Below are 12,907 nucleotides of genomic sequence, written 5' to 3'. Positions count from 1 at the left end.
GTTAGTAGCTTATTGATCCCAGAATCTCATCAAGCAGCTTCTTGAAGGATCCCAGGGTGTCAGCTTCAACAACATTACTGGGAAGTTGATTCCAGACCCTCACGATTATCTGTGTAAAAAAGTGCCTCATATTTTCTGTTCTGAATGCCCCTTTGTCTAATCTCCATTTGTGACCCCTGGTCTTTGTTTCTTTTCGAAAAAGTCCCTTGGGTCAACATTGTCAATACCTTTTAGAATTCTGAATGCTTGAATTAGGTCGCCGCCTAGTCTTCTTTGTTCAAGACTGAATAGATTCAATTCTTTTAGGCTGTTTGCATATGACATGCCTTTTAAACCTGGAATAATTCAGGTTGCTCTTCTTTGCACTCTTTCTACAGCAGCAATATCTTTTTTATAGCGAGGTGACCACAACTGAACACAATATTCAAGATGAGGTCTTACTAATGCATTGTACAGTTTTAACATTACTTCCCTTGATTTAAATGCAACACTTTTCACAATGTATCCAAGCATCTTGTTAGCCTTTTTTATAGCTTTCCCACATTGTCCAGCTGAAGTCATTTCTTAGTCAACAAAAACTCCTAGGTCTTTTTCATAGATTCCTTCTCCAATTTCAGCATCTCTCATTTGATATTTATAATGCACATTTTTATTTCCTGCGTGCAGAACCTTACACTTTTCTCTATTAAATGTCATTTGTCATGTGTCTGCCCAGTTTTGAATCTTATCTAGATCATTTTGAATGACCTTTTCTGCTGCAACAGTGTTTGCCACGCCTCCTATTTTTGTGTCATCTGCAAATTTAACAAGTTTGCTTACTATACCAGAATCTAAAACATTAATGTAGATTAGCAATAGCAGAGGACCTAATACCAATCCCTGTGGTACTCCACTAGTTACCACACTCACATTCTGAGGTTTCTCCTCTAATCAGTACTTTCTGTATACCATATAGGCATTTTGATCTGTCAGGATCCCATTTAACACTTAATTACAAAACAAAATATATGTGTAATATAATGGTATCATAACAGTATATGCCTGTTTTTTTCATATTAAAAGCGTAACGGAAAACGCTACAATGTAGACAGCTAAAAAAAATCTATACATCAAATCAGTATTTGCATCTCATCTAGTCAACAATAATATTTAAATACCACACATTACCTGTTTATGATGAACAAGCTGTTTTCTGATTTTCCTTGAATATAACCGATCTAAGCTACTGTTGCCTTTTGTTGATCTACTCTGGCTCTGGGACTGAAGACTGTTATTAATAAAGCTCCACTGGTTTCCTTTTGGAACAAAAATAAATAAAATTGTCAGTATACATACATCCTTCTGTCTTTTTCTCCCCACATATGAAGTATCAAACACATTAATTAATAAATACATTAACAAAAGTAGCCTGCAGAAACATTTTGGGGACAGAAAACAAGTATTTAAGTACCATGCATACCCAAACAGGTGCAAACAAGGTTAGGACTAAAGTAGACCTAAATCCACAATATTTACATGTAAAAATGTAGATGCAACACATACATGCATAATTTATTTTCCTCAAGACAGAATGCAAAGTGTTTCTAAGGAAGATGAATACCTGACATTATCCTGTCCCGGTCCTTCCCATTCAGATGTTTCTTGGCAGTGGCTACCTCATCCTCTACACTCGCCACATAGTCCAGCAGCCGAGACACCAGCATCACTACCCAGCTGATCATGGGGATGTCCAACACACCTAACACCAAGTCGATAACTGTGAACATTACTTTTCCTTTAAATACACACATCTCAACTTATTATTGAGTGTTATAGATGACCACATGGCAGTTGATCAACAAATTGTTAAGCCACCATCATCAAGTGTGGAACAGCTTAGTCAATAAAATAGGCCAGCCACGGTAGATCATGTTGTACAAGATCGATCCATTAATAAGACATGTCTTTACAATGTACTTATTTTACCCGTTCCATTTTGTCGTTATGGAAAATATCTTTTAATAAGGTTCTACAAAGCCAGCTCAACAAGCTATGCCAATATTAAAATGCTTTGTCGTGGTGTTTGACCAAAACAAGGTTTATATTCTCAACATCCTAAACACCTACCTTCTCTCCGCCTCTGTATTGCGGCTGCTTGTTGAAGGGGAGACAGCAAGTTATCCAAAAGGTTGAGCAAACCTTCCAACACTCCACTGTTGCCAAGAGATCTTTGGCCAATGCAGGACAAAAGCATGAAAACCCTGAAATATAAAAACATAAAAGTCAGTCCCAATTCCAATATTGGCTTAAGCACAGAGTTTACCATACGTTAACTCTGTTTGCCTTTTTTCATTTATGATTTCAATTACTCCCTGCCATCAACAATATTTAATATTCAGGCAGTAAGTTACAATTGGGGTTTTCTCATAAATTAAATACAAATAACAGGATTGCTCTTCAAAGTAGCATGCAAAGACAAACTTTTTTTTTTTTTTGCAGTACCTTCACCTATCATAACATTTTCTCTGCTCTGTGCTTACAATACTTTAATACCAAACTGCAAAAGATCATAGAACAATCTCATTTCATCAGTGCATGTCTGCCGTGTTTTCAAGGTCGCTGTTCTAATTAGAAACTAGCGCATTGCGAGTACATTTTAATCTGTCAAAGCTGAGGCATGCAGTTTTTTCTTACATCAAGCAATTACTGCGTTAGAAGAGCAACCCTTTATACTGCATAACCTGTTTTAAGCTACGGTTCTCATTTCACATTCTCACTGCATGACAGAACATAAACAATGTCTCTTAACTAGTGCTCTTGAAACAGCGGTACTGTAGATATGACCTTAATGACAAACCTGTCCTGAGGGAAGATGAGGAGTTGTTCCGAATTGTACAGTTCCTGTAAGACATTAGAGAGAAACTGACCCCACCATCTCTCTCCCCCACACAACTGGACCAGCAGGAGCCCGGCATGTAACCGGATCTTGGGGGTCCCACTAATGCACAAGTGCTTGAACAGCTCCTCGCAGGCCTGAGCATGAAATGTACTTTGAAGAACAGATGGAACAGAATGACCTGAAAGCAATGGTGATAAACTATGTGAGTGTTTAATGCATTTACAGCACATGGAGGCATAACTTAATGCAAAAGCTCTGTTAACAAATAAAGATTTCTCACAAGAATAAATACATGCAGCAATGTCAGTTTAGAACTGTGCACATGATTTCTTACAGCTGACTTAGGAGGCAATATATTAAATCAAATTCATCTTTACATGTTTTTTCATGGGAAATACATTGTTTGGTACAGGAAGTAGATATATGCATCAACTGTATTTATACAGTGAAACATTAGTGACCCCCAGGATCTAACTAACAATACAACATGTGATTAATGACACCTGTACGTGAAGACATGCAGTACAAATGTATCCAAGACACTCTTACCATTGGATGAATGCAGCAGACTGAGCAGCGTGTCCAGCAGGTAGCGGATGACGGTGCGCAGCTGTTCAGTGGAGGAGTTCTGGATCAGCTCCTTGGGGTCGAATGCATCAGGAAGCACCTTCCTGTTGGCTCCCAGGGAGACCCGCAGCCTCTGCACGGCATGGTGAGCCAGGTTCAGTTGGAGCTGCAGCTGAATGCAGTCTTGATAGGCTGAAAACACCCTGGTGTCCTCCTCCACTGCTTTGTCAGGCTTTCGCAGAAAGTACTGGGCGTTGTTGGCACTGTTCAGTGGGGGGAGATCGATATTCTGCAACAAGGTCTCCAGCCTGTGGCATGCTAGGTTATATCTAAAGAGAATAAGGGGGGAAAAAAAAAAAAAAGAAGGGGCGAATTAAGGCAAAATTAAAATAGACGACCATTCTTATCTTATTACCTTCGAGGTATGTGGGAGGGCTGCCAGCTCACACAGTGCCTGGATCACAAAATTATAGTGGGGCAGGGCCAATTCAGTTTTTTAGTTGACCGAACCCATTTCTATGCATTTTCATTTAATCTTCAGAATTTAGCCTTAGTAAGCAAATGGGCCATTAGCCAGTTCCATGACCGGTCTGATTTATTCAGACTATTTAATGTGTTCATTGGCTCAGAAATACAAACTGTAACCAGTGGGGCTCAGGGGTGTGCAATTTTTTAAAACAAATTCTTGTCTAAGTGACAATTCTAGAAAAATCTACTTGTCCTTCTTAAAAATTTAATTTGCCCCCTTCCCGTCCCACAAAACACACACAAATGGAATTTAACTTAGGATTTTCCTTTTATTAAACAATGAACACAATCAATTAGTGATTCATAATAATTTTTGCTTCATGAAATCAAATAAAGAAAACTTACTTGCCAAAACTGAGCTAATCTAATTTTTGTGCATGGCAAAACAAAAATAATGAAACTAAAACAATTCTAAAGAAATTTTGAAACATTTTTTTACTTTAAAAACTAAGTAATCGTAAGATATATTTAATCAGAGTGAAAATGTTATTCTCTTAATAATCTTCAGACTCTCAGCTATTTAGAAAGGTATAATACGGTATACTTTCGGTGGATATTTTTGTCCTGCTACACAAGCCGAAAGTCATGCTAAACAGGCAGAATGGGTTACAGGACTGGTTTCTAAACTACACGACCCAGAAGAACAGCGATGACACTTGTTTAATACGTTTTGGTTTCTTATATGGCCAATGGCTAAACATAACTAATTTTGTTTTGTGTGCATTTTTTTTTTTTTTGGCTAAACCGTTACATATAAAGTAGTGTAAAGGTTTTTGTAATTTTTATTACACTAAATATTTTTCCTAGAACTGGTGGTCAAACTTTACTGGGTTCCTATTGTAGGAAATGTAATAGTATTGTTGCATTAATTTAAATAAGTTTGCTATTGTGTGACTGAGGGCTTGTTAATTAAAAGGATGTGTATTTGTGAACTGTACATATTTTTGCTTTGAGGTTTAGTTACGCATTTTTTTTTTTTTTTTTTTTTTACATTTTCATTTGTATGTGCAAGACTTCTGCAGTTTAGAGTTTTCAGGACCTTGCGTGACTTCCTAGAAATCTGCGGGATTTCTAGCAAAAGAACACCATAACAAAAGAAGAAATAAAAAAAGCACTTGTACAACAGGCAAAGTATAACGGTAAAGCTTGCTGTCCCTCACATAAGTCTCGTTGTCCTGTTCATCTGGCAATATCAATAGCACTTATATTCCATGGTTTAACATAATTACAATGCAGTAGCCAGAGTGAAGTTTAAAATACATTAAAGACCAGGGCTGGGTTGCACCAGCTATGCACAAGTTCATACTTAGCTTAGTTATAGCACAAGTCTTTACTAAATTTGGTTTTACACATTACTAGATTTACATGGGTTGCACCAGGTAAGATAGTTATAATGAAAGGCTTAGTTGTTACTTAAATTTTACACAAATCCTTCAGGTATTTGTAAGCTGTTAATAGAATCACATTCCAAGATGGCACGGCAACTGTTACTACGTGAACTTCTGTTTGAAGACAACTGTGTTCGAAGTTTGTCGTCAGCTTGTTTTGCGAGACCGTTTACATCCTCTTGAAAATTACGATGATATTGACCTTAATGCCTGTTTTAGATTTATACGTGAGCATATTTTGAAGATCACTGATGAACTCAAAAGTAACATAAAATATTTGTCTTCCAGATATGGAGCATTTCCTCCATCTTTCCAGGTTTGCCTCACTTTAAGGTAATTTGCTACCGGATCTTTTCAAAACCTGGTAGGCGACTCGATACAGGCGCATAAATCAAGAGTCTGCAGATCAATCCGTTCTGTTGCACTGTCTCTGTGTAAACTGTTTCTGAAGTATGTATACTTCCCCACTGATACCAAAAGATTGGACAAAACTCGTCAGATGTTTTTTTCAGATCGCTGGTTTTCCTGATGTTGTTGACTGCATAGATGGGACGCATATAAAAATAAAAACACCTTCCATGCATGAAGCAGAATACATAAATTGTAAGGGTTTCCACTCTTTGAGTACACAAATTGTGTTCAATGCAGATTTGTTAATCATGAATTGTGTTATTGAAGCCCGGATCCAAACATGACATTATTCTGAAACATTCATATCTGTGGGATGAATTTAAAGTATGTCGATTTAAAGGAAAATTACTCAGATTCAGATCCATTAAGAAAGTGGTTAATGATCCCTTTTCTCAACAAATACCACAAAAACAATGTCTGCAAGTAACAACACACAGACTCGGACCGGTATTACTATACGCTTTTTCTAATAGGTGTAATGTGGATGCAATTTCATTTACCGAAATGTACAACTCGTTATAATAAATAGTTCCATATATTGTAATGTAGGTACTGGTGTATATCTTAACCTTAGATTAGGCAGTATTTTAAAGTTTCCACTGAAAATTTAATACATTTGAAAAATATACAGTATATGTAAATATTGTAATAATAATAATAATAATAATACCAATAATACAACAATGGAGAGGCAAGGTCTTTATTACAGTGTTATCTGTGTGCCGGTATCCCGACTCAAAATGCACCGATTTAATTTTAATAAATTAATCTTTAATATAAAACATTCCCAACTAAATGGTGTGCATATTATCGGTACCTGTAATTGGTTGCCTATATTACTAATACCAGTTTAAAGCCAGGCACTATGACTAGTCAGTTGTACGTTCAAGTTTATTACGTTGGAGTGGTTTTGATTAGCAGCATCCGTGCTCCAACATCCTCAGTGCTACTGGTTACTGTAAAGGGAACACGTGATTGATTTGGAGTCTCTGCTCTTAGTAACAAACTAGCTAAGGTCTGCCTTATTTGTGTGGCGCAACCAAAAATAGGATAGCGCTTAAATGTCAACTAACTAACTACGAAGCACTTCGTGAAGGCTTTATGTGTTAACTTATGGACCAACTTACGCATAGCTGGTGCAACCCAGCCCAGAACCACCAACTAGAAACTTTATTTTTTTTTACATGCCCTTAAAAAATGTATTATAATAATAATAATAATAATAATGCAAGTTACTTCATTCTAAAGAACACAAATGTATCCAACTTCCATACTACTATTACATCAATGTCTTACAGCCCATTAATAATTTTTTACCTTTAATTTGTTAACAATGTCACACATGCTCATGCAGAAATCTGAGACACACTTGCTTCAAAAGGAGAAACAGATGCATTATTCAGCTACAGTATTATCATCATCGTTCTTTTTAATGACTGACCTGCACTGTATATCCTCCTGCAGTGCCACCATCATCGCTAGATGTTGTTCTACCTCTGGTTGATTAGCAGAGTCGCTTTCTCCCCTCAATGGGTCATGCATTAATTTTAGTTCACTCTCCCACGGCAAGATGTATGTGTGCCCATAGTAAAATCCCAAGGGAATCTTTGCTCGTGCATTAGTACTACCATATCGTCCAATAACAGTGATCTGAAAGAAACAAAACACACTTTCAAAAAAACAGTTTACAGCTACAAAAATATAATTAATATTGGGTACAATATATGAGAAATAAGTGCAAGATTTTTTTTGCCCTACAAATGCATCCTTGAAGATATATGATTGAGGCAAACAGCTAATGTGCAATTTGTCTTCAGACTTAAAGCCAGTAACCCTCTCACTGAAGTAGGATTATGGTGCCGCTTTATTATAAAAAATATAGGTAAGTACAGCAGGTAAAAAAAAAAAAAAAGTAAAGCAGAGATGGAATCATAACATGGCACACATTCATACCTTCATAAACCTACAGACCGGAGGCGGCAACAAGTCATGCAAAATGAGAGAATGTGTGCTAATATCCGTGGCCACCACCAGACGTCTTCCATCAACCTCTTCACCTAGAGTCCAGATATCAATAGACAGAGAAGCCAGGTCCCCACATGTTGGGATCAATACGTCTGTTAGAAGGACAGGCCTGCCAAAATCTAAAGTCACAAACCGCCGGGCTCCTATAAAAAATAAAATTAAGAAACAAATAAATAAGAACCAAATCAAACAAGCCTTTTGCATTGACTATGCTTTGACAACTATATATATATTATATATATAATCTATAATATATAACAGATCCTAATATTACTATTGTGTCTAGATTATTAGGAAATGTGCATTTTATTTTACAAATTAGAACTGCTAATAATTATCTTACAAAAGACTATGAACTGACAGCCACATTTCAAAACCAACAAACAGTGATATAAAAAGAGCCAAGTGCCTCGTTTCTTACCAGAGTGCATTCTCTCTATAATGATGGACTGGTGAGGTGGAGGTTGTAGAAAGTGAGATGCATGGGAGATTGCAAGTGCCAAACCACTTCCAATTGGATTCTATAAAATTCGCAAGTAGAAAAAAAAGACACAAAAATAAAAAACAACAATATTAGAAGTTGAATTTTCACAATAACTCAATGTGGGATAACTCAGTCTGACATTAACAGAAACACAGTAAGTTTTAAAAGTTTAAACACTGATAAATTTAAAAATATACAGCATTATTAATCTCACTGATTGTCACATTTTTGAGACTATATACAACACTGTTAAAATACTGTACGTTAATTTGAAGAAAAAAAAATCTATAAAATGCAAAGTCGTCAGGTGCACATTTTTATGTCATGTGTATAGTCCTGGGTTTCAGAACTCCCCTTGTTAATCAGTGAAACGACCAGGTGCCAGGAGCCAATTCTATATTCTGAACTGATCGCTCTCATCACAGCATGGATATGTCTAGTTTACTGTAGGTTTAGAGGAGGTACAGATGGATTTAAAAAAGGGGCCTGACAACTCAAACTCTGATCGAATTATATTCTAAATATATGGTAATTATAAAACCAAGGACTGAGTTCAGACATAGTGCGAATTCAAAGAACTGAAATGTACATTTATTTTTATATCTTCTTTTAACTAAAACTACTTTGGTAAGTAATGTAAGACCATCATCCTGCTGCCCCCCCATCTTACCGTTTTGGCTTTGTGTGCATTTTTGTTATGAGCAGCTAGGTTTACTGGAGGGGGGTCTATCACAGACCCAGGGAAGAGTTGGGCCAGCTCCACACTGATTGCAGCAGAAACAGACTCATTGGGAGGTGTCAAAGGGGGAGTCATGAACAGAGGGGTGGTCTTGGGAGTGGGAGGAATAACATCAGAGGGATGAATGAAGAATCCAGGTGCAGTAGAGGGATTAGAAGGCACAGAGTTGTGGATGGGTCCTACTGCTGATGCTGCTGATGTAGTCTGATGTAATTTGGCTTCCAGCTTGGCCTTCTGTTCCAAACAAAAGTATAAGCCATTAAATGTAATTAAGATTAGAGATGAACCATCATCTATCTATGAATGCATTTCATGACAAGTTTTTATTTTTTTTTTTCTTTTACAGTTTTTATCTAGCAGGTAATGGCCTGAATGACATGAACCAGTCAACTTTTTTTTTTTTTTTTAATGTGTTGTTTATATTATTTCGGACTGGATCACATAGGCTGCTCAAAATGTATACCATTTAAAGTTAGCTTTAGAGGGCATTTACCTGTGGGTTAATGACTGCTCTACTTGGAACCCAATAGGCAGAAAATTTTGGTTTATATATATATTTTTTTTTTATTTTTATTTTTTTGTATTTTAGCTTCAAGCTGCAATCTGACACAATAAGCCTAGGAACACTCAAGGGGATGTGAAGTTTTATATTCAAATCAAGTACAGTGAAACGTAGCCCTCCCGAGTGTGGACTGACCTGCTGCTGCAGCTTGAGGAGTTGCTGCTGCTTCTCCTGAAGGACCTGGAGCTGCTGCTCTGCGGAGACCATGGCGTGCGAGAGAGACTGCAAGGCCACTTGAGCAGCAGAGCTCAGCGCCGTCGAGGCCTCGCCCACCGTCCCGGCAGAGAGGCTGCCCACTGCTGGCGTCACTCCAAACGTACTCACTGCACCAAATAAGAAACAGCATGGCTTAGACATCAGTACAGAATTGAGACTTGAATTGAAAACAGATCCAGTAGATACATCAGGTAAGCCACTTTGCTATCATTAGATACTGGAACCTGACCTTCCAATATCTGATAATGGTATCTCAGCGATGATGCATTGCTGTTTTAGCAAGAGCACTTACAAATAGTATACTACAACGAGGGTGCTCTACTAATAAGACCATATATTGTACAATAAAAATATTTTGCTGACAGAAATTTGAATGTGTGCTATTTGTTTCATAATTTCACACTCTCTTTTTGCGTTTACGTGTCTGTGATAGACAAATAACCTGAACAATTCTCAAGTAGCCCTACTGGCAATACAAAAAAACAATAAAAAAAGTAAGTAAAATGTTATATACCGGTAAACATACTTGCATCATCCCTTTCCACTCTAGTACCGTCACTAGTGGAAACGCAAGTAAAGTGTAGAGGCTCGACTTCAAGAAGTCCTGTTAGGGCTGTGAAGCTCCCCTCTGCTGCTGCACAGCTGCTTACCTTACCACTCCCTGGAACACACAAACCAGAGTTAACACTGACATTTTACTGCAGCACTGAGCTACATACAGAATCAGTATACTAAAAAAAACACATTCATAACTAAAGAAGAAAATGAAAATAATTCAATTACTACACAAAAGTTATATAAATGAGTTGATATGAATGGAAACCTACTCAAGCAGATTTTACAGTACTCTGGTCAGAAGGATAACAATTTGGTGGATAAACTTAACCCAGTGGGAATTGCTAGGAAGGTACAGTGCATATTTAAGACCACTACATTTGCCTTGCCCTACCCTCACCCATTATAGGTTTATTGACAAGCAGTGCAAAATCAATATATGCTGGTACCCAGATTACATGTGATCTACAAATACACTGGCGATGCAAGTTTAACCAGAAGCAATACATATTTACTCCTTTATAACTTTTTTTTTGTCCTTTTTTCTTACCTGATAGTACATCTGAGAGGTCAATCTCATCAGACTGGACACCAATACCACTGTTGAAGGCATTCTTGCAGGAGGATCCGCTGACTTCCAAATCAAACAGAACTGGATCAATAGGGGAGCTGTACAAGCCATATCTGAAGGTAAAAAAAAAAAGAAAGCTTAGATATAACAAGCAGCTGTTGGCATTATAACAATAAAGTAAAATGCCATGTGGTATTATTTGCTTGATTGTGCAGATAACGATTAAACTCGACAGCTTTAAACAAAGCATGTACAGTATTTAATGTACTTATTACACATAGGAACTCTTAATTTAGTACATAATTACATGGTTGGCCCAAATTTAGCAGCACTTCTGTAAAACAACTGGCATGAAACGGTGAGTGTTTCTTATACATTAGACATCATCAGGAGTATCACAGAAAGCATGTGTATACCAATTATGACAGCAGTCTCTCGAAGTGTTTGGACTTCATCGTCCGGAAAGCAAAATAACGAGACCCCAGTGTGGCAGCCATCTTAGGTCACAGGTCAAAGTTAAGAGTGTCAATAGATTTTCAGTTTCTCTAAGACTGAAAATGTGAAGTTTCTAGCTTAAATTAATCAGCAGTAATTAGCAGTGAAGTGAGGGATTTCCAAATCCATGTAAACTCACAGGGTTCTTAATGATTATAATGTCTTTGCAGTGATACTGCCCGACTGGCTTCTAGAGGGGTAAAGTCCTACTCGCCTGGTTTGTAGTAAAGCTTCTAGGGGAGTTAGTCTGTCCTGTAACTGTCTCGATACAGCAGTGAGGAGAGAGGCACAGGCTGTGCTGCATCCGGCCAGATCTTCATCCTTCACGTAGTTCAGCAACACAAAATACCAAAATACAGACCCTGCAACACATGTGAAGCACATAATTCCCTTGGCTGCCTTTTATATAAAAATGGTTCCCATAACAATATGCTTTGAAAGGTGAATAGCAATGCCTGTAGATTCACAAAAGTATGGTAGTTATTTACTCTGCAGCATGTTTCAATATGGTTTATTTTATAAGTAATATACTGTTTATAGCACGCACTCTAGCAGAAGCTACACTACTACATTCTTTTTAAGCTTGCAAATGTCCCCCCTAAGCAACTGCTTTACACATTACAACCACAGATAATGTAAATGTATTTTAGGATGTATCCGAATAATCTACTATGAGCAAATACATCAATTGTATTGCCTAGCTTGTTAACCGGGTTAATATAGTTAAAAAAAATAACATTTTCTGTTAACACGAATCAGTCACATACCACCAGTTGCCGCTGCAGGCAAGTAAGGCATATTGTCCAGCAAAGCCTTCAGCAGAGCTGCTCCAAATGCCTGCTGACTTGGGTCACCCTTTCCATTGCTATTAAAGAAGCAAACTAAATGTCAATTGTTGATGTGCGTACCTTTTTACAAACAATCTATAGACAACGAGAAGGAGATGGCATACCTTTTATTGGATTAATTAAACAATAACTAATCATAAGCTTTCAAGACCTCAATGTTTAGTAAGTCCAATAAAAGGTATCACATCTCCTTCTCTTTGTCTATTATCTCTGGACTGATATGGCTACCATTTCATCTATCTAAAGAAAAAAAAAAATATATATATATATATATATATATATATATATATATATATATATATGATATATTCACATTTGCAATTTTCAAAAAACAAGTTAAACAAAAAGCTTTTGTGTTATAAAGTTTTTAAATAAATTAAAAAAAAACACTATAGTACAAAAAAAATGTTTATAACTTCATTAGGCTATACTCCACCTGTCAGTGCTTATCCAGAGATTGAAATCAGGGAGATTCCCTGGTGCCCTAAAGTACCAAAAAATAAATCCACCTGTAGCTTAACCTGACAGAATGTAAGTTGATCACATCAGCCCTTTGGTACATGAAATTCCAACAGCACTTTTATAAATATAATTAATAAATATTACCTATGTACACTTGAGAGACACAACACTAAAGGCT

At 37.0% G+C, this 12,907-nt stretch overlaps 1 protein-coding gene across 9 annotated transcripts in view; it reads right to left on the bottom strand.

Moving 5' to 3' along the window:
* LOC121315672 (baculoviral IAP repeat-containing protein 6-like) overlaps positions 1 to 12,907 on the bottom strand; it is a 148,264-nt gene that overhangs the window by 98,709 nt on the left and 36,648 nt on the right. For 4 of the 9 annotated variants that reach the window (XM_041249960.1, XM_041249961.1, XM_041249958.1 and 1 more), the window contains exons 21-35: positions 12,704 to 12,751; positions 12,187 to 12,284; positions 11,634 to 11,781; positions 10,904 to 11,037; positions 10,313 to 10,459; positions 9,718 to 9,905; positions 8,952 to 9,254; positions 8,219 to 8,318; positions 7,726 to 7,940; positions 7,214 to 7,422; positions 3,428 to 3,774; positions 2,837 to 3,056; positions 2,107 to 2,240; positions 1,601 to 1,738; positions 1,168 to 1,295 (exon numbers count right to left, since the gene is read on the bottom strand). In XM_041249960.1, the coding sequence (XP_041105894.1) occupies positions 1,168 to 1,295; positions 1,601 to 1,738; positions 2,107 to 2,240; positions 2,837 to 3,056; positions 3,428 to 3,774; positions 7,214 to 7,422; positions 7,726 to 7,940; positions 8,219 to 8,318; positions 8,952 to 9,254; positions 9,718 to 9,905; positions 10,313 to 10,459; positions 10,904 to 11,037; positions 11,634 to 11,781; positions 12,187 to 12,284; positions 12,704 to 12,751 (2,557 nt within the window). The remainder of the gene's footprint in view (positions 1 to 1,167; positions 1,296 to 1,600; positions 1,739 to 2,106; positions 2,241 to 2,836; positions 3,057 to 3,427; positions 3,775 to 7,213; positions 7,423 to 7,725; positions 7,941 to 8,218; positions 8,319 to 8,951; positions 9,255 to 9,717; positions 9,906 to 10,312; positions 10,460 to 10,903; positions 11,038 to 11,633; positions 11,782 to 12,186; positions 12,285 to 12,703; positions 12,752 to 12,907) is intronic. The other 5 variants (XM_041249963.1, XM_041249965.1, XM_041249964.1 and 2 more) reach the window with 3 other exon arrangements.

This window comes from Polyodon spathula, chromosome 5 (assembly GCF_017654505.1).
Source record: "Polyodon spathula isolate WHYD16114869_AA chromosome 5, ASM1765450v1, whole genome shotgun sequence".
Classification (NCBI taxonomy): Eukaryota; Metazoa; Chordata; class Actinopteri; order Acipenseriformes; family Polyodontidae; genus Polyodon; species Polyodon spathula.
This window is presented reverse-complemented; position numbering and strand designations above follow the sequence as displayed.